Source organism: Dinoponera quadriceps, unplaced genomic scaffold (assembly GCF_001313825.1).
Source record: "Dinoponera quadriceps isolate SergipeBrazil2010 unplaced genomic scaffold, ASM131382v1 scaffold1527, whole genome shotgun sequence".
Taxonomy (NCBI): domain Eukaryota; kingdom Metazoa; phylum Arthropoda; class Insecta; order Hymenoptera; family Formicidae; genus Dinoponera; species Dinoponera quadriceps.
Genome location: NW_014555734.1, coordinates 191,189 through 213,397, shown reverse-complemented (window position 1 = coordinate 213,397; position 22,209 = coordinate 191,189). Strand labels below are relative to the sequence as shown.

The 22,209-nt window shown below is 38.7% G+C and overlaps 1 protein-coding gene across 3 annotated transcripts in view; it reads right to left on the bottom strand.

Moving 5' to 3' along the window:
• Window positions 1-6,662: 6,662 nt before the first annotated feature.
• The window catches only part of LOC106745275 (protein argonaute-2), a 29,866-nt gene continuing 14,319 nt past the window's right edge, over window positions 6,663-22,209 (bottom strand). For all 3 annotated transcript variants that reach the window (XM_014620728.1, XM_014620727.1, XM_014620729.1), the window contains 11 exons: window positions 21,058-21,195; window positions 20,663-20,943; window positions 20,251-20,557; window positions 19,943-20,165; window positions 19,701-19,848; window positions 19,132-19,395; window positions 17,644-17,962; window positions 16,524-16,875; window positions 15,852-16,185; window positions 15,557-15,756; window positions 6,663-14,687 (listed from right to left, as the gene is read on the bottom strand). In XM_014620728.1, the coding sequence (XP_014476214.1) occupies window positions 14,579-14,687; window positions 15,557-15,756; window positions 15,852-16,185; window positions 16,524-16,875; window positions 17,644-17,962; window positions 19,132-19,395; window positions 19,701-19,848; window positions 19,943-20,165; window positions 20,251-20,557; window positions 20,663-20,943; window positions 21,058-21,195 (2,675 nt within the window). In that variant the 3' untranslated portion in view covers window positions 6,663-14,578. The remainder of the gene's footprint in view (window positions 14,688-15,556; window positions 15,757-15,851; window positions 16,186-16,523; window positions 16,876-17,643; window positions 17,963-19,131; window positions 19,396-19,700; window positions 19,849-19,942; window positions 20,166-20,250; window positions 20,558-20,662; window positions 20,944-21,057; window positions 21,196-22,209) is intronic.

Below are 22,209 nucleotides of genomic sequence, written 5' to 3'. Positions count from 1 at the left end.
TTGTTCGCACACGTCATCGGAACTTTCGGCAAGAATTTTAATTTGTGCGAACGTTCGCGCACGCGCGCAATCTTTTCCGCTCTTCTTGTTTATTTACGTTAATATCGAGACAATTCGCACAATTTTATTGTTTCTCGTGTATTTTTGTTTTTATACTACAGTTTTGAAAAATCTATAAAATATTATATCCGAATGTTTATAGAATCCATAAGAAATCAATGCTTCGAAAGATTGTTTTAATGTTTCTTGCTTACTGGATATCTCTCAGACAGGTGAAAAGGAAGGCAAACAGGATACGTGTGTACAAAGAAAAAGGGGCACAATCCGATATTAAATTTTGTGACGTTTATTTGACATAGTAGTCTGAATTTTCTGAGTTCATTAAATCTAGACATTCATATAATAAACCTTATATGGCTAGGTTTCATCGTCTAAAAAATCTATACATAACTAATCGAAAGATCGAAATAAAGAAGATAACCCGTACGCCGAATTTATGCACTAAGTGTGGTCGACATGGAGCTGTTGCATTACATTAGACACACATAATGTTCGAGGGACTGAGACGGGGTCTTCGCTGACTTTCCTCCATTTCATTCATATCATATTTATAGCGTGATTGTTACTCAATGCGGGTGTAAATAATATGTATATGTATATATATATATATATATATATACGTACACAGTTATATACAACGAGAGCGTGTGTTGCTAAGAAAATCGTATGTACTTTGCTTCTCTCTTTTTTTCCTTTTTCTTTTTTTTATACACAAGGAATCTTTGAGCAATCCGGCCGTATATGTCGCGCCAAGATTACGGGTTACTTTTATTAGGTTATTTTACAGCTTCTTTTCTTAGCGCTTATTAGTAAAATGATTCACACCCCTTTGTTCCTCCTTCTTTCCCATCTTTGTTTCCTCTTTCTTTTACTTCCACAGATGCTCTTTTATTATAGTCGAGAATTTAGTGTTCTGTGTTCAATTATCCCGCTATTAATTAATACACTCCCAATTGACTAATGCGAGTTAATGTTATCGTAACATCCGCGGGATTTCTCGCTCGTCTTTGTTTTTCTTCTTCCCTTTTAACATATTTTACAAAAGTCTCTCTACTTAATATTATTCGAATTATTAATGGTATTATTGTGTCTGCCGTGTTAACTGGGAGTCTTGGTGTATTACATTTCACGAGTTAAGTTGAAGTTCAATTGTTCGCTTCGCGTCAACGCAAATTTGTCACGTCGACGATAACGTCAACGGAAAAAATTGCCGGAGAGTCGAATCAACTCCGATCAATCCGATACTGTACTCTCTTAGATTATGCTTACGATTATAATGCACGACAAAGATAAAGAATGTTATCAGCCGGAGTTAACGTTAATTTGGAGTTTGGAGTCCGACGTATCCGATATATATGTATATTATTTGCAATTCCTACCCTCTCCACTCTATTTTCTATATCGGTTGCTTCTTAGAAGCAACCGATAGTTGCTTGTTGCTTAGTTGCTTGTTAGATTAATGGTAAACATATCGGGCCGGCTGAAAAGTTCGATTCGATCTTCGAATTCAATTACAATTAAATGACATTAAAATTAATCCCTCTATTAATTATAAGCCAACTATCGTTTGCGAGAGAGAATGCGAATGCTGCCGAATGGAATAACGGCCGAAGGATCATAAATGACGATGGACGATCGCGCGATCAATGCACAATTGGTTTCCGCTGAATGTAATCGAGTGAAATTGAGACTCAAAAATCGAACCGAATTTCCCTAACCGATCCAAAATACACGCATGCACGCACACACGCACGCACATATCAGCAAGAAATCGATCATGTATCGAAACGTACATACATTTTCGGCGAGAATATTTCGTGTCCATTATTATTGATCATCGCTTTTGCGGCCCTATTCGGGACGCATATATATTGAGAGAAAAAAATATCTAAAAAAATAGGAAATATTTACTTGATAGGTATTAGTTACATATTTATTTAAATCTAAATGTTTTCACTTAAACAGAATAAACACACATACAATTGTTTTCATGAAAAGCTACAAATTTGAGAAAATATATATTTTCTCATTTGAACAAAATTCTGTTTATATTAGTATAAATAAATATGTTATTAGTACATTGAAAATTTTCTTACTTTTTTAGATATTTCTTCTCTCAGTATAGCGAACGTTAAATATACCACCCTCACTCCGAGTTCTACTTTTTTATATGAACGTCTCACGTCCAATATTGTTTCAAGTTTAAGGATCAAAAAGGCATATTTAACGCTCGTCGAAGCGCGCCATAAGCGATAGATACTCGTCAATCGGCACGAGACGGTCTCTCGATGTTCTGTCGTTCTAAAAATGTATGTGATCTCAAACAATACAAGAGTTCAAAAAGTTGAAAGACATGGTTTCGATATTTCTCAGCATCTTCCAGAATTTGTGGTCTCGCTTTTTATGTTTGTGTGGATAAATAAACGAGCTTTCTATTACAACGAGACTTGCGAAGAGAATATAAGTCGACAAATACAAATCGAGAGTATCTAGTATTGATCCTTAGTCACGAGTCGTTTGTGCATCATGGAGAAGGTGCGATAATAAACATCGATAAGAAATATTGATTGTTCGAAAATCACTTTAGTCCGAACATTCAAGTCGGACGTGTCGCGCGAAATTATTGACTCGACGTTAATTTATTGATCAATTTTCTAAACAGATTTTACAACAGAACCTCTCGATATATTATCTCGATTTTTGATCGCTGCGACCGAACGTTTTTAATTAACGCGTTTTTAATTAATTAATATTATATACGCGAATTAAATACGTCGATTTCTGTTTTCGATTTCTTTACAATTCTGTTGTCGATTTTTGTCTTCTTTTTCTTTACATGAGATTTTTATCCCACAAAATATCTACACAAGTAGAATGATACACAAGTGTCCCGTTAGTTTAATGTATCAACAGGGAGAATACGAATATCTCTGCGTAAGAAAAGATTGCAACAAGCCACTTTCGATATCATAACTTTACCGGTTATACGATACTTATGTGAAAGTTCTATGGTGACGTGGATACGTTTCGCGCGAGATCGATCGCGACTCTCTCTCTCTCTCTCTTTTTCGCATTTCCAAATCCGAAATTGTCAGCCGACTCGTCGCGCACGTAAACGTAGCTCACACCGTATAATTTCCTAAAAGGACGCTGACGAAATTTAGAGAGTAAAAAAAACATTTCTTTAAATTAGCGATGTAAAATTAGCGATTTTTCAAGCGATTGAACGACGGTACATTCATTAATAGTGAAACCACATCGCGTAGACGACGAGTCTCGCGCCACCGTGTGAAATCTTAAAAGCAACACGCCCGGTAACAAAGAACGGTAAGAGAGTGACGCAACGATTATCACAATTACAATTGAAAATGACACTGATTCCATTCAGAGCCTTATACACAACGATCGGATATGTGTGCGATGTGAAACTGATCAATCGAGGTGTCGCGCCGGCGAGTGTTATACACTTAACTTCCTGGATCACATTAATATGACGAAGAACTTTAAAATTATTCACGGTATCAATAAATTAAACAGCAAAAAAGGCAATTTTTCGCAAAAAACCGTTTTTCTTCCAGCGATTAAAAAACCGGTTTTAAATTTGATATATAATAGGTTTTGTGTTCTGATAAAATGGCTCGTTCGCCATTCATAAATACAGGGTGTCCTGCGCGCGCGCGCGAAATTAGACCGACAAACTTTGGGTGTTTATAAAAAAACATTACATCGAGTAGTTTTTGTCAATAAACCCATGAGCCGTTTTGGCACTAGAATGAATTATTTAACAACAGTTATGCGAAGTGTTGGCCATTTACCTCGATACACAGATATCGGCAAATTTTGCTTGGTTCTGATTCTTGTTACTGTCTTACTGATAAAAATCATTAATAATAATAGCTTTATCAAACCGAAGATTGTACGGAATTTTCAAGCAGATAGAATTAGTATCATCTGTTGTTGATTCGCCAGCTCAATATCACAGCGTTTCTTTATTGCTTATCCGAAATTCATTGTCAGAATAGAAATTTCTTCTTTTGATGGACTGTCCGATATGCATCTTATTCATAGGGCGGCTAGATGTAAACAGCTGACGTATCGAATAATTTACTCTGATACTAAAACGGCTCATTTGCGGATATGGGTTTGCGGACAAAAATTACTCGTTTTGGTGCCTTTTAAAAGCACTCGACGTTTGTCGGTCGTAACATTCTGTATATGTGTATACAAGATGAGCCTCTCACTCACACATATTCACGCACGCACGCACGCACACATACACACAGCAGAGCTTACTATCTAAAATAATTCGATGGAGATATTAATCCTATTAATATACATATTATTTAGACCATAGTTACCACAGTTTACAAGGTGCTTTCAAAGAGTACGTTTGGTCTGACCGATTCTTCCTTAGACGGTGGTGTGAAAGAGCTTCGAGCCGGAAAAGGCGAATATCCGGGGGAAAAGTCGCGAAAAGATACCAAGGGCTAAGTGTTCACTGGAGAATAATTGTTGGGAGCGAACTCTTTCGCCGAGATATTCCCTTCCGTCTTCAACAGCAACGCAGATACATCACGGATATACTAATGATGCTGTTTAATCGCTCCACACATCTATACACACGATTGTATGTCTATCTATGTATACAATANTATATATATATATATATATATATATATATATACAGATATATTGTAACCCTAATAACTAATAACTGCTTTACTTTAGTTTTCCTTTTTCCCCGGCATTTTTCGATATATAATAAGAGGCTCCAACAGATATAGTTAAGTTTATATACTTTCAGCGCGCCGTCGGTTCCTTAAATATGCATTTCTTGATGCGTTAGGAAACTCGCCGATTCATCCCTTAACAAGTATATCCTACATTTAGGGTCGAGTTTCTCATGTGAATTGCTTAATGAATTAATTGTTATCGCGCGCAAATGCGCCCCAACACGTACATAATAAGTCGGACTATGATCCTCTCTGTACGATAGCTGCGCTGCATACTCTCTCATTCACTCTCTCTTTCTCTCTCTCTCTTCCTCTCCTCTCTCTCTCTCTCTCTCTCTCTATTCAAGCTCTCGCTCGCTCACAATTCTTTTTTAGAATTTCATAAATCTCGCAGCCTCAATCTTATTGTTTGCACGAATGCGCGCGGACAAAGCGCCAGGCACTTGTAAGTACAGAAGTTTTAATTAGCGAATTACTAAAGGACTCTTGTCTTACCGGTGAATTTTTGAACTTCCTCAATATGTCGCTCTCTCTCTCCCTCTTCCCCCTTTTCCCTCTCTTTCTCACTCACTCACTCACTCTCTCTCTCTCTCTCTCTCTCCGCTTGTCTGTAGTATGTATTTGAAATCTTGTATACGCTAGTATTGTATCATAGTAGTATAGTACTATAGCGTAATATTCTGGACTGCAACGCATGAACTAGTTGAATCAGATAAACGTTAGTCCATCTTAATTTCAAGGTTCAATTGAGAAGTTTGGGTTCAACAGTAAGGTCCAACCGAACCTTTCTGGGAGATTTGGGATAATTGATTATAAATTCAATCTTAATCCCTTCTCTCAAAAAAATTGAAAGATTACCGTTTTTTACGATAATCCGCACGGATTTTTTTATCGGAGCGAAATATAATGTTCCCACTCTTGAAAAGTTGAGAAATGAAATTCAATTTCATTGTCTGAAAACTCGAAGAAAAGTCAAGTGGCTATTGCGCTAAACTCTTCGACCGATTTTCTCAGCTCTTCCTCTCCCTCCTTTCCTGTTTCTCTTTAATCTCCCCGAGACCGGTGTTTTTAACTAATACTCGTGAAAATAAGTGTGAAAAACTCCTTTATGAAACTCCCTCTTTCATTCCCCGTCGGTTTGGACTCGCAAAGGAGCGTCGGAACGTCACGCGATCCGCTGTTCGATTCCAAGGTTAAAATTGAAACACGTGTTAATCCACGACGTTCCGATGTTCCCTGATATTTACCGGTTCACGACCATTCACGCTCAAAAAAAAAAAAAGAGTCTGTATCAAATTTGATATACGCAAGATCGCGTCGCAGCAGTTGGCGCGCACGTTAGCAACGAGACAATCGCAATTTGCGCGAACTTATTACAAATCTTCGGATAAATAACGCATGAATATAAAAGTACGAGACATCGAATCCACTCTGGACAACATTTAATTACTCCTCTTCAATTAACCGAATTAAATTTTTAATTGGATCTAGTTGAAATATTTAATTCCCATATAATCGCAACGTCATTGTAAGACACTTCGTTCGTCCGACAGGATAAACTTTTAAGCGGGAACAATTGGAGCGTAATCGTGTCGAAATTAGCCGAGTGTATCTTCTCTCTCGTTCCACGTGACGTAACCACGGGTATTTTATAACCGAGATACATTGATTTGCATCAATGTCCGTAACGGAAACATAGAACGTATGTATGAGAAAAATAAGGCAAATAAAAGGAAAGCCAAGATTCGCGTGTTTCGATCGCAAAAAAACGAATCTTCGGCCAAAAAGAAATACATATAGAAGTATCACTCGGACCTAACTTCGACCACTTATAATACTCGCGTATACACACACACACACACACATACACATTTTCACATATATATTTTATTTGAGTATAACAAAAAAGAAGAGGGAATCGAAAAAACGCGTTTTCGATACACACGTCGATTCTGACTGTCGCTGTGTAATAACATATTCTAAAGTGAAATTTTTCGGTCGGTGGCCTAGGCTAACGTGGATTTCGTGGATTAACACACGCGATTGATATGGTTTGCAATGGAAATGCGAAACATCCGTCGATGTTGAAGTCTAACGAAAGGAATCCATTAATGCCCCATTGACGTTTTTTTCGACGGAACGGTGAGAGATACATCGCTCGCTCGATTTCCACCGTGCGAATCACTCGGGAAACGCAGCTACGTCTAGTTACTTCATTCGCAGAAATGAAGCATACATACCGATCCACAAAGTCGCTTAAATGTAAATACCCGTCGAACGACCGGTCGTTTCCTCTTCTCCTTCGCTTCAATGCTTCTCTTTAACGCTCGCTTTACTTTAATAACGCTAATTCGTGCCTACAGTGCTTTAGCGCTGAAGCACGCTCGAAGCACGAAAACGATCAGATCGACGAATCTCTCAAGTCGTCCCGACGAAATCGTGCTTCGAGCGTGTGACATCCTTTGGGAAGGAAGATTGGCATTTCGGGGGGGTGGGGGGTCTCGAGATCACTGACGAAGCGCGCGATATTGTCGAAATAACACGTTACGGGGAAGAGAGACAAGAGGGAAAGCGCGCGATCCCTCAGCTGAATGATCAAGGCTAAATAAATTCGCTGATTACGACGACGACAACGACGAGCTTCATTCTTGTCATTTCGTCGGCAGACAACCGACGGTCGAACTTAAGCCTATAAAGCGTTACTTTTACAACGGTGCTAGATCACTAATCAGAGTGGTTACTCCGATCTCAGCGATCGTTAGTCATCGTCACGTAAGGACACGACCAAGCAATCCCACGTTATCTCTCAACCAGGCTCACTCGTGACACTAACTCATTGGTCGGCACAGCATATAATATTCATGTAGAGACGCCCGGAAAAAGAAATGGTACAGACAACGTTAACCTACAGAGCCCTTAAATGCTACGTACTACGCAGTAAACCACGCAACCTCTGTATGTCACGTTAGCTATTTGCGAAACGCTATTGTGAAACGCTAATATTGATCGTTCGTCCGAGTTGGACGCTGACTCTCTTAAAGCTGACACTTCGAAATCTAATTCGGACTTCGCGAGCGTGACGCGTTGCACGCGGCTTAATAAGTGGTAGCAAACTTACAATAAAGTCAATCCTTGTCCGCACGTTCACGAGAAAGGTCGTACATTCCTGTCGTTATAAAGTACCTTTTCGGTTTTATTCTACCGATAAATCGGGTCGCGCAAATTCGAAAGGACCGCACAGTATCTTCTACCTTCGACTCGCGCATCACCTGTTTTATTCGCCGGTTGTTGACTGTCGTAAATATTCGCGTGCAAATGGTAAGAAAAAGGTATTTATCAGAGCGATTTATTCGGCAGATTTTCACGCTCACTCGACGCGACTCGTTATTTTCGCGCTGCGAACGATATAGCGGAACTGTATTGATTCGTTTTAGTAACTAAAACTTCACCTTGTCCCTCCTCTCAATCTTCAAAGCTCACCGACACGGGTAATGGGAACATTTCTTGATTTAGCAATATTATCGGCAATATGTGTGATCGTTCTGTCCTATTTCCCTATCAATTTCAAAAAGCAAAAGCTTAATACACGCATGTACCATTCGTATGAGGGAAAACAAAGTGGATGTAAATTCGCAAATTTGTATTAGTAATAACAAAACGTAATATAAATGTGCACGATTGCGAAAATAACATTGTAGAGAATCAATGGCGTTAATGACAATTTTGAACGAGAAAACCCGTAATTCTGTTCGACCGTTGCTTGTTGCTTCCGATTATACGGCGACGCCGAAAGTAGAAGTACGCATTCGTCCTTTCGAGATAAAATAACTTACTATCAGTAAAAGTTAATAATGTTGCGCGCGCGCATGTATGTGTATGTGTGTATATATTTATACATATATATCTATAAGTCGTAAAGCTCTGTAAAATACGGTTCTGCAAAATCGGGCATTTAAGTTCACCAGTTCACTAGGTTCAGTAGGAGGGTATTGTTTATAATATGTGTTATTCGGATAGATCCGCGTTAGCGAACGCGATTGGGCGACTCTCTGTATTACGTGCATTTCAACATTTCAACTTAAAAACGTACGCATATGTATATATGTGTGTGTATGTGTGTGTACGAATGTATATGCGAATGTGAATGTGTATTTATATATAGGTATACAAATATAAATTATTTTTCTTATATTAAATATTACGCGACACGAAGTTAACTATTTAATTTACAGCTCTTCACTTTTACTATATTTCACTTCTTACTATAGTGCACTTCTGTTCCTGATAATTACTTCCTTTATACTGAGTTACTCGCTTTATACTGAATTACTTCCTTTATACATCGTCTATAGTAAAATCGTCATTAATTATAAATGCCGTCGCCTGACAAAGTTCGCATAATTCTTTTTTTGGCGTCGCAACGCTCCTCCACTTTAAAAGAGCGCGTCAGATATAAATACACAATATCTAAAACGTGCGAGTTTTTTTCTAATACCGGGCACATACATCGCAATTTTTAACGGGCTTCATACACAGCAATTTTTAACACATTTCTCCGTATATTAATCACCGAAACGTAAATCCTGTTGCCTTTATCGTGTGTGATCACGTAGAACTTAAAAAAAAAAAAATATCTAGAAACAAGGAAACAAATTATCAAAAAGGTTTCAACGTATACATGTTATAATCGAAGACACGCGGTTTCTCTTGATTGTAGGTTTCTCGGCAAATCTACGACCTGTTGGTATTTTCTTAACGAATATTTCACGAAAGACTCGATTATGAAATTATATTATTCCGACGAGGCTTAATCTTAATACATAGCGTAGCAATGTGTTAAGCTATGAGAAGGTCAAAACTTTCCACGGCCTTTGATAAAATATTCGCGTAGAAGATTCAAACGCTACGGTTACGTGTCGAGCAATCTACGACCAAGAGAAAGAAGAGCGCAACGAATTGAAGTAGCCTTGCATAGTAATACGTTCTTATGTTCTTAGTCGCAAAACGAGGTAAGCGAAATGCGTGATTCCTCGTCTCATTTTGGTATTCATTCCCGCCAATTATACATTATTCTAGCTGCTTATTTCACCTCAAAAGGCAAATCGCCTTATAATAATCAAGAATTTTTGCCTTAATCACGATTTTGCCTTAGCAAGATAACGCAGGATAAGGACAGCGCGACAGGTGAGCATCTCCACAAATATCGATGACAGATACACTGAATGTCGAGAATCATCATCGATGTCGAGGAAAAAAAAAAAACAGCTGTATTTAAGGAAAAATGCAGTTGTGCATTACTTACTCGTACAAAGAACAGGTACATCAATTGATTCTTGTCGTCCGAGAGCAAAAGTACAAAAGCAAGGCTGACAAAAGGCGAATATTTGACGAGATATTGTGTTTTATGTCAGAATATCTGTAAATATGAAATATTTCGCCAAGTGTCCACTTCGTGCTCTTACACGCACGTCAACGGAGAATCTATCTCTCTCTCCGTGTAAAGAAAAATATATCACATATTACGTTTAAAAAAGAAAAGAAATAATTGGTCGCTTTAGAGTTTCCTTGACACACGTAGTTTTACATGAAGATACAAGCAAGTACGGAAAATAATCCGGCGATGATCTGTTTCAATTCGTTATCAATGCTTCTGGAAATACTCATCTATCGCGTTTTAACGCACTTTATACTGCGCATATGTATATATATATACGTATATATGTATATATATACACACACACATGTATATATGTATGTATATATACACACACATGTATATGTTGTATATGAATATTATTTTTATAGATCTGTATGGCCTCATTAGCGGAGCACTGAATGATTTATAATTTACTAATACGTATATACTAATATGTAAACTTGTTCTCGCGCACTAGGACATCTGGTACAACTTCAACAACGCGAATAATATCGAATAAGAGCTAATTAACGGCGAATAATCGTCTTTCCTTCACTCCCTTTCTCTTTTGTTTTCTTTCTCACTACATCAGGCCTGCGGCCGGTTGCGCTTTTCCATGTGGTTTGTTATTTATAGCTGCATACTGCTGAACTGCTGAATGCAATAAGTTGAAGTGAGACAAGTATACGTTTTCTCACTTCAACTTATCGCGCCAATTCAGCAGTGGTATCTATAAAGAACAGATCAATGATTACCGCCGACTGCCATCCCCACTCCTCTCGGAGACGCAAGGGATGGTGTCAGCTTGAAATCGTACGGAGTTTGGCGAATGTCGGCCCACTCGCTGCTCAATGTTTAATACCCTCCCTGAGATCGAGCGTCTTACGTCTCCAAGAGGAGTCTAAATGCTATAAAAGGAGAGGAGTGAGGATGGCAGTTAGCGATAACCATGGAAAAATGCAAACCGGCCGCAGGCCTGCGCTACATTATACCTACGGTTTCGCGTACATCTCTTACACATGTATTCGGTTCATGTATGTTCGGATTTTTTGGCGCCAGTCTAGACTCGCTACATCGTTCACTAATTCCTCTTACCGCTATATTGTCGCGAACAGTTATGTTGTTCAATTCCGATTACAGCCAAGCTATTACAACGTGAATGCTCGCTCGATCGCGCCGATGTCGAAAGTTGAAAGCCTTACTTAATTTGCACTCCATTTTTATTCATAAACGTCACTTCCGATACCTTCCCAAGGTGATAACTTGTAAGTAGCCACCAGTCCGCACAGAGTGTACAGACTTAAATTTATATATACAACTAGAATAAATATATTAAAGGTAGTTCGAGTCCTCTTTACTTTCGGAGATAATATTAACATTATTATATATATGCATCACTTGTAAGCCTAAAACATTAGAATCATTAATACAATCGAGAGGAAGTATTTTTGTCAACTTCTCGCGTAAGTGTTTGGATAGTCGTCGGTTATAGTCATCGATTATAGTTATCAGCAACATGGTATTCCCGAGAATTCTCTCCGGGTAAGCACATCTTTTACTAATACTGATCTACGAAATCGTTAAAATCATGATTGCAACGAAGAAAAGTCCCACCTAAACTCACCCGTGTTCATCATACAAGAATCTTAGTATATTAATGATTCTAATAATAATAATAATAATAATAATAATAATAGCAAAGACGGTCGTCGTAATCGGTCGTTACGCCATGATCAGTAATTAATATCGATAATTAATACCGATAGTAATTATATGCTACGTTCTATCTAGAAAAACTGATTTCATCATTATACAGTCAGAGATGCTTGCAAGGCTCGTAAATTTCGGTATACTGTAATGCTACTTGTCAATGTCATTATTACATAGAGGATTGTGGTGAGAGATTTGTTTGATTGAAGCATCGGATTCGTTAGAACACGTTATATATATGTATATATTATGTATATAGAGTAAAAATACGAGAACTTTAAAATTTTCCTTCGCATGCGTCGAATAAAACATAGCTTATTCTATGTTACATTTTATGTTCCACATTATTCGTTACCATATTTGATATTGATTCATATATCTCTCACTTGTCCAGGTTTCGTTCTATTTATGTATGTTAGTAGGTATTGTAGGCGTGGAGGTTTGCATTACATTCCAGGTCATTGCATTGAGGTTCACTGCATTAAGGGCCCTTGACATCAGCCCAGATCTAATGCCATGTAAATTTCATTTACGTTCTCATAATTATCTCTCGTTTAAACAGACAACGCTCCGATCGTCTCACACCGAAATCGGACACCTTTTTTTTTTTCACTTTACTTTCATTCTCGATACTCCCGCTCATTTTAACACAGATAAGTTTTAATACATGCTATGCTATGCTAATATGAGCATCATTAATAGTCGACATAAGCGTAGATGAAGAGCTGTGTGCAAAGTGTACAATACGATAACGCGCAATAAGAAACTAAAGTGAGTAGAATAAAATGTACATCCTAACCCCCAGACGGGGGGAGGGCGGGCATAAAAGTGGCGAGGGAGAGGCGGAGTGCGGTATATTAAATTATATTAAAAAAAAAAAAAATTATATTGAGAGCGCTTAATTCGCATTAAAACCTCAATATTTTCCACAGTTTAAGGCTACGGAATTATAATTCACAGATAGCGACAATGTTCTCTTTCTCTTTCTCTCTTTCTTCACCTCTATCTTTCTATATATATACATATATATGTGTGTATATATATAACGCTTTTCAATTTTTTACATTTACTAATATATGGGTCTCTTTCTCTCCGTACAAAGTTACGTCCCTTCTTACTCACTATCCGCTGCTTACTTCAAAGTGTACGCATGAATTGGTGTTGTTACGTGGGTCCTTCGCAGGATATAACTTCAGGATTGCCTCCAAATGACATTAGATTTAGACTGATTAAAAGTGCGTTGTATAAAAGATAAACGGCATTATAGTGCAGCAGAGCAGTGTGGCACGACGTGATTCTCGTGATTCACTTTCTCGGGTCTAGAAGAAGGCATCACGTTGACAGTTGTTATTATGAGTCAAATTAATGAATAGGGTTCGATCACTTCGATTTACTCTAACAGATCCCTAACTTACTTTGGCCAAGGGCTTGTATTTGTTGGCATTTTATAGCATTTACAGCTTATTTCGGCTCATTCGCGTCCTACTCGTCGACAATTTGCAGCTTGACGTGGTCGACCTTTCCTATTTTTTTTTCTATTTCTTTCTTCCTCTCCATCGATAAAATTCTACTCATGAATTTACATATAGATGATGTAAATATTCAGCAGTAAATCTAGTTACCACATACACATACGTCACGAGCACTATCTCGGCATAGTACACAGTCGGAAATATTTTCAAGTATGACGATTGTTTTATGCCAATCTACACAGCATAATTGGAGATCTAAAACTTACAGAATGTAAATTATCTCGTTCGAGAAACGATAACTATACACATGCAACAAGATATAACAGCCTCGCGAATAGCGATTCATATATATATGCATATATATAAAAATATATATATATATAAATACATATATATATATATATATTATTGTTGTTGTTCTGACTTCATGTTCTGATGAGTTCGTGTAAAAACCGCGTCCGGTCTTTCCTGCATTTGTGCACAAATGCCAGGAGAAATTAATTTCCTTACTAAAATGAAAGGAAAAAAAATAAGCGTAATAATATGCGCATTGCAGCTGATTTCACCTTGTGTGTCTTTTAGTCTAACATAGTCAAAGTCTGCTAGTACCTTCCGCATTAGTTCGACTACAAGACCGACGACTTTCCACCGGTCAAGCTGCAAAACGTCCTTAACCTAATCTAAAAGAAATACGTTTAACTTAAAAGCACCTCTCGTAAAAACTCGATCTGTACATTACACAATGTTCGTAATCTTTATCGAAAACTCGCCGTTGCGCCTACATGCGCGATTAAAAACGAGTGCGTGTGCACACAATTCGATCCGATAAACTGTCACACGGACTCCTTGCGACTTTAAAACAGAAAGGTTAAAAAAAGGGAGGGGGGGAGAGAAAAAAAGAAAGAAGAAAAATGGAAGATAGGAAAGAAAAGAAAGTACACAAGAAAACTGACCACTCGAGAGAATTGCCCTAACCGTTAATAACCGTTAATAGTCTAGAGATGACACACTTTGTAACGCGACGCGCTACGATCGCGCGCGCGGCTGCCACTGGATCCGCGCTGCCCGATGAAGTTCCCCGGCGAGCTCCGTCACTGAGCCACCGTTGCGGTGCGTCGAGGCTCTTCTCTCGCGTTGAAGACCGACCGGCATCCGTAAGGGTGGCTCGACTCGTAAAGAAAACGGAATTATGCGAAATACATAACTCGTTTTGTGTCGGCATGAACCGTGATCGCCCGTGCCATCGCGCCGGGCGTCCTGTCCTCGCTGCAGCCCGACTGATGAGATCCTTCCCCACTGTAAGAAAAATTCGTAAAATTAGATAAGATCGACACAGTGCGCTGCGTTTACATCGATCGTTTGATACACGTACACAGAGAGAAAGGTTTCTTTGGATTTAGTACACGTATTTGATTTGGGTGGGTTTTAATAATACAATTAATAATAACAACACAATTTAATATCAGTATCATTTTGTTTGAATATGAGAATATGAGTATGAGAATACAAAAGAAATATGCTATTTGACATAAAGACATTCATTATTTGAACAACCAAACAATCCTATTTGTTGAATCAAACATTCGTTTGTTCGCTCTGTTCGAAAACACTAAATTTGCTTCAATCAAAGAAATATTACTAAATCCAAAATCTTTTTCTCTATGTATCAAGTATAGAAAATTTCTATTAAATTATTTAAATATTAACGATGTATATAAACGACGATACATCTGTTAAATGATCGGTGTAAACAAATCTCCAGGTCGATACGAAAGGAACCGAGGACTGTGGCACGCATAAAAACAAGTAGCAAAACTTGGGCAAAATAAGCGCGAATCGATCGATCGCATTCGAGAATTCCAACGTGACACTGATGTTTTTGTTCATCCTCGGATATGATTGCATTCTGCTCGAGTTTTTCTATGTATCATCCGTTTAAACAGACATTAGTCTGCAAGATACCATCGCGCGATCTACCACGCGTTACACTTGGTCTGTTCTTTTTAGCTGCATTGCTGAACTGGTGCAATAAATAAATTAAACCGAGACAAAATATACTTCTCACTCTAACTTACTGCAGTTCAGCAATGTAGCTGAAAAGAACAGACCAACCTGTCGCGATACGATACAAATACAGAGCGGTAATGATGGACGCGATAACTCACCTGTCGTGCTCTTTCTCGACCAAGTGATACCTGGCCCGGAATGCTACTAGATGAGCGTAATACGCCGGTGCTGGTATACTGACGGATCTTGTGCATCTGACGTAAGTGTGACACAGTTGATACGTGAGACACTGTAACTCGTCACTCTCGAAATGATTATCGTCCCAAAGAACATGATAGTGAGACGGTCTCGATGTACCCTGTTAAAGGATCAGACAAATAAGAGGATGTCTCGTACGGTTCGACCGAGCCTGATCGAGCATGTTCTCGAAGAGAACGATGTGAGTATACTCACCTGGATACCCTGATGGCTGCAGAGATAAAAGTCGAATTCCGTCGGATGAGTTATACACACGTCGACGGTCGTGCCCGCCGGGATATTACCGCTCTTGCCGCTCTGTTCTTTCTTATCCGCGCAGAACAGGCGTGTGTGATGCCTCTTCTGCACCACGATGAACGTTATGCCGGGTCTGTAGTCAGCCTCGAGTTTGATACATGCCTCACGAATGGCAGTTAATTCATGTTGTAGTACGTGAAGGAATTGACCCTCGGAGACACCGTCACGATATAAAATTATCCTATGTGGCTTGTATCCACCTGTACTCTTGTAGAACATTACAAGCAATTCCCTTGAAGAAAAAAAGAGAAGAAAAACGTCGTTACTTGATACACTCTTAAACTCAGTATAAAAGGAAGAAAAATGAGCTGACATATCAAATAAAATAGGACAATGTTCGTCAGTGATATCCTTTAATGAGGTGACCGACAATATTATTTTTAATTGTCTCAATAACTACGCATTATCGGGAAATGGTTGTAGTATGGAAGTCACATTTATCCGTGTCACAATTAACCTGACTTATCGCTTAAAGATAACTACATGTGTCACTGTTACAGAGAGAAAGAGAGATTCATCGAACGTTTCGGTCGGTATTTGGTGGATTGCGACGTAACTGGGAATATTTACCTAACCATCGAACTGAGTTCCTGGATAATCTCTTGTCTATGCTGTTGAACTCTAACGGTCGCTGCATATCGAGATGGGTGAGCGTCCATGCTACCCACCACAGCGGCTATGCTAGGTTTTTTGTTGTCGCCCGCCGGAGGGTGGGTCACGTCAGCCCCAAGAAATATAACAGGTTCGTTAAACACTTTCGGTCTTATACTAGGTACTAAAATGCTATTGATGCCTCCTAATTTCACATTTATTTTGAGACAGAGATTGGATAACGTCTGCGGTGAGGTTTTGTTGACATTTTTCGCCTGCACGCATTGAGTTGCCATACCCAACAATGTATCCCCCACTCTTTTCACTTCGGCTGAAAAAGAAAAGTTTATTTGTTTCAGGAGCACTTGCTCATTCGCAAAATATAACGAATTTCTCTTTAAGGCTTCTCTATGTTTGCTTATAGGGATCGATTCCACCTGTCATTCTACGTACAAAAGTGGTAAGATGATGTTACTGAAAAATGAACACTTTGTGAAATATTTAACATCTTCTTGTATTGAAAAGTATCAGAATAAAAGAATAAAATATCTTGAAAAGATATAGAATAAAAGAATAAAATATCTTGAAATCATATTCATTTTCTTACATCCTAGTACTTTTATACGCAGAATAAACAGAAGAATCGATTGTTGTAATATTATTACACGATTTATGGAAAAAAAAACTATGTGATCTCATTAAGGCTCCTGGTCCCTCGCTACAACTGTCCTTGTTTGATGACGTCAGATGCGAGAAAACGCACGTCAAAAATTCTTGATTCATGCGTTTTCTCAGACGTCATCAAACAAGAACAGTTGCAGTGGCTACCCAGGAGCCTTAAAAAAAAAAAAACATAAAGTTAATCTTGAAATGACCTTGAATTATTGGCTATACAACGAAATCAAGGCCACTAATTTACGTTCCTCTTGATATCCTATAACTCATATCTGAAACGTTTTTCCGAATCTTCCATATTTTTCGATATTTGTCTTGAGTAATTAGAATGGGACACTCTATATATATATATATATATATATGGGGGGGACACCCTATATATATATATATATATATATTCACGCGTTATATGTTACATAATTACCATATACAGGAGTTTTGCCTGGTAGTACAACGCAAACTAGCTGCAGCGCTTGGAAAGTTGATTTCAAATATCTGAACATGGGTTCGACTTGATCCGGTCCGGTGGCGTATTTACAAAAGCACGGCTGCCCGATGATGGGCATACCCGCATCATTGCTGATTTTCTGAAGTTGCGTCGTAAATGAACGCAGCGCGTCCTCGCGCACCGTTCTCTGCGGCGCAAAGCAAGCGATCGCCCACACTCTGATCTCTACCCCCGTGAAAAATTGCTTTCCACGCATATCCCACACGCCCTGATTAGGCATCGCTTGCTGCTTCGTCTTTGGGGGGAAAAGATACACATTACTTCGAGCGTTCGAACGAATACGCATTTATCGCGGCGGATGCTTCAGTGTTTCCACACGCATACATATTCCTCTCTTTACTTTTTTTTCTTTTATCGGCGATATATAACGCAACTCGTTGAATAGGCGACAACAAACAAATGGGGAGGTAACGTGAGATCACGCAAATCTGTGCAAAGTGGTGCGGATAATTTATAGAGATAATCGAGAATCATCGCTATGCTGCATGGAACGAATACTGATAGCATCGAACTTTCGCAGGTGATATCGGACTGCAAATGTAACATCTAGTTACATTTGTAAACCGTAACTACGATTCCGTTCAACTATACTAATATTCCAGAATAGCTGTATTCTTCACATTTATCGCCTATAATTTACCTCACAACGACCGGCGTTTGTGTATGCGTTACCGTAACAAGTTACTCGTTACACTAGCAGCCCAGATATCAAATCAACCAGGTCTAGAACCTATGCATTCATTTGACAACTTTTGGCCATGTATTTCGAGGTATAATTTCGTCACTAAAACTACGCATCGACGATAATCATCACTGTGACATACAAACAAGTTACGTTATGGAATGCGAATCTTGCTTCTACACAAGAATATGTAAGAAAAGATGAATTTGATCGCAACCCCTTTCCGCTGGAAAAACTGAACCCATCTTCCCAAATTTTAACCCCTGATCTCACTATAATCATAGTCAAATCTTATATTTAAGACGACCTTAAATATAAAATCTGACAATACTGGCCTAAGATAATGGCGAGAAAATGAAAGGATTGCGGCAACGAGAAACGAATCGTGTATCCTGAAAATTGAGAGGTACGTAGAAACGCAAACTCCAGCGGGAAAGGGTTGGATAAAACGAAATCGGGGACAGCGACTAGCGCAAAAACTGGTATCTTTCGCCAGCTAGAATATAGCGTCAACTTGCAGAGAGAGAGAGAGAGAGAGAGAGAGAGAATAGAGAGGAAAAGAGAGAACATAGAAGATAGAATAAACGATCTGCCAAGGGAAACCGGTCGCTGACGCTACGGGAGAAAAAAAAAGGAAAAGCTGATATCTACTAAAATCAAGAAAATCATCAGCAAATGTTTGATTCAGCTAGACCTGACTGATTCAGTTGGAAGTTTCTCACCTGTCCACTGAGGGAACTTACGCGCCCTCCGTACTGCAGTTTGGGCGGAGGTAAGACACGACCCCTGACTTCCATCATATTATTCGATATAGTCAGCCCAAATTCTTGTACGTAAGAGTCATTGTTAAAATCGGCCCTCCTAACCAGATTGTTAATCTCCCGTTCACGATCCGGCGCGGAACGTGCCGTTGCCTTGATCATAGTCGAGGTCTGCATGTCGGTCAACTTCTTAATGCAGCGTTGTCCGGCAACGATATTGCAAACCTTTACAGCAAAGGAGGAAATTTTTTTATATCTAATTGTCCAATAATTCTGGTTATATTTCTTAATTATCTAATAATTCTTCGCACGAGAAAGGAACATCAAGACTTCTACCACAACGTGGTTTAGAAAGTTAAAGTGACATTCAGTTGATCTAAATTTACCAAAATATTGATTCCCGTCGATGATTTGCTCAAGATTAAACATACTTAAGTTGAATTTTGGACTCGGTTGTCACTCGAGAGATTAACTTTCTTCAACCACGCTGGTAGAGACGGGCGTTGGAGATGAGATTTTGCGCGACATACCTCGAGCGGCAGATACGTGTGTTTGTGTTCTTGACCAACTTGCAAGCAAGGAAGATGTGGGAAGCGCAACTTCATTTTGTATTTGTCTAAGAAGTATTTGGCAACCGTACACTCGACTGTCTGCCCGTTTTCCAGCTGCAGCGGAAATCTGCGATCAATCGAAACAAGAAGCAAGTCTGTGAGTACCTCCGGTAGTGTTTCCAGTATCAATGGATACTTTATCGTTCCTGAGATGTACTTACGATTGCATTTGGGCTGGCTTACGTGTAACATTGCACACTCTGTACTTTCGCTTCATAGCTCCGCAGTGAGTTATCTCGATCTTGAGACCCTTTATTTCTTTGGTAAATTTTACTCGCTGAGAATCGGTCAATGGCTTCCTCTGCTCGTTGATATCTCGGATATCCAACACCTCGCACATAAACTCTATGACCGGCTGTGCTTTGTAGAAGGCAGTGGCAGAAACTGGATGTACAACACGCGGACAGATCAGTGACGAGAGTTCGCAAGATACGAGCCAAGTGTCGGGAGAATTTCTCTATTCGCTTACCGTCGATATTTAACATCATCTTCCATTGCGACGGTCTCACCGACTGATGGAATCCGAACCATACCTCTCTGCCCCCGCCTAACGGATGATAGTACCCATCCGGAGTGCTGAAGAACGATCTACCTACTGGAGTGTATGTCATAGATGGTAAATGCCTCATTACAACGTCTAAAGCGAGAATAGCGTCATACGGAATTTGTCTAGTTCGTCCTTCTAGAGCCTCTTCTAAAGCAAATAATGAAACCTGCGCCAACCACTTGATAACCACTCTGAAAACTCGGTCTTTACCCTCACCAGGCAGTGTAACCTAAAAAGAGAGAGAGAAAAAAGAAAGAATACAATAATCACGGTGGCTATGGTGAATCGTGCGATATTCGAAGTCTCACGGCTACGAGGGAGAAAGTTAACTCACCTCTAATTCTAATTTATCACTACCGATGGGCAAGGGGTCCCTTGTGTACAAGTTATTTCTGCCGTCAAACACAGGCTTGAGAGTTCCGAATATTTTAGTATACGCATGAACCATAGTCTCTATGATTTCTCTATTAACTTTCCGAGGGCATTTGTCAGGTTGTATATTAATGTCGTAGTGATGTACGTAGCCACGCGGCATAGTAATTTGGAAGTGATTGGCTCTCAGACCAATCGGTCTACCTTCTCGCCCTATATTTGGTCTCCGAGGGCATGTAAACGCTACGAAGAATAACTTGTGTAAGGATGAGGTATTCGTTATTTCATCTTTGACGTATAACGTAAGGTTAGTGGGTATATCATTCGCACAGTGGCAACGTATACTCGACTACTTACTTGGCAGTTCTGATGCTTGAGGAGGATGTGGCTGTTGTGCGGGTACAAGCCCCATAGAACTAGGAGCTGCGACACTGCTAGCAGCTGCTCCAGCTGCCCCAACAGAACCACCGCTCGTTGACGGCCCAGGTGGGGGAGCTGCAAAAATACAAAATGATGTAAAACACTTGCTGAATGTTGATAAAGAGATATCAGTTTTGTGCATGTATACATACGTTCATGTAAAAAATCGAAAACAATATCATTTGGCACAATATACACCCCAAATCTCCTCACCTTTCATCTTTTTTTTTTCTTTAAGTTTATCGTGATTAGATTATCCTTCTAATATGGCAAGCATAATATTATATCTATGCGCAATAATATTATCGATATAAAATATACATTCAAAGTAATTACTCAATGCGTGGAATATTTAATGCTCAAGGAACTATCTCAAGCAGAAGCTAAATATAACAGATTACAGTATCTGTATATTCCTCTTTTTACTTCTTTTTTTAACACGTAATGTCAGTGATCACAATTGAATGCAGAAAAACGTATATACACATTTAACAAAATGATTATAAAACAAATTGAAATTAACAGAATAAATTGTATGACCTTCAACACTGTCATGAGTATCACGCAAAGTGATATGTGCGCTCATGTGTAAAGTTATTAACGAGAAATATTGTTTCATAGAATATTTGAAATAGCAACATTGCAGAAATTCAAAATCTCTTTAATGAATATTTTGACTGAATTATTTCCGTTAAATATTTCTGGATATAATATGCACAGAGTATATTCTCCGTCGATATTGTGTAACTAGCTTTGTGTGATAAACAGTTATTTAACATATATACAATTTATTACTCCTATGTTGTTAAAACATAACATTAATTCATCAGTATGTTGCTTGCAAATTATGAACACACATGAGCCTTTGTACAATTCAACCATACAAATTCACACAAATAACATAATTTTTCTATCTTGAACAAACGATACTTTCTTCTTTAAATTTCAAGCCCAGGAAAAACTAATGCGATTTACAAATCCCCATTTTACACAAAATATCAAAACTAATAGTAACAGAATCGTACTCGAGAGAGCAATTTTTACTTATTCTCACTACTAAACGTTGGGTTAAATCATATTGGTTTTTAC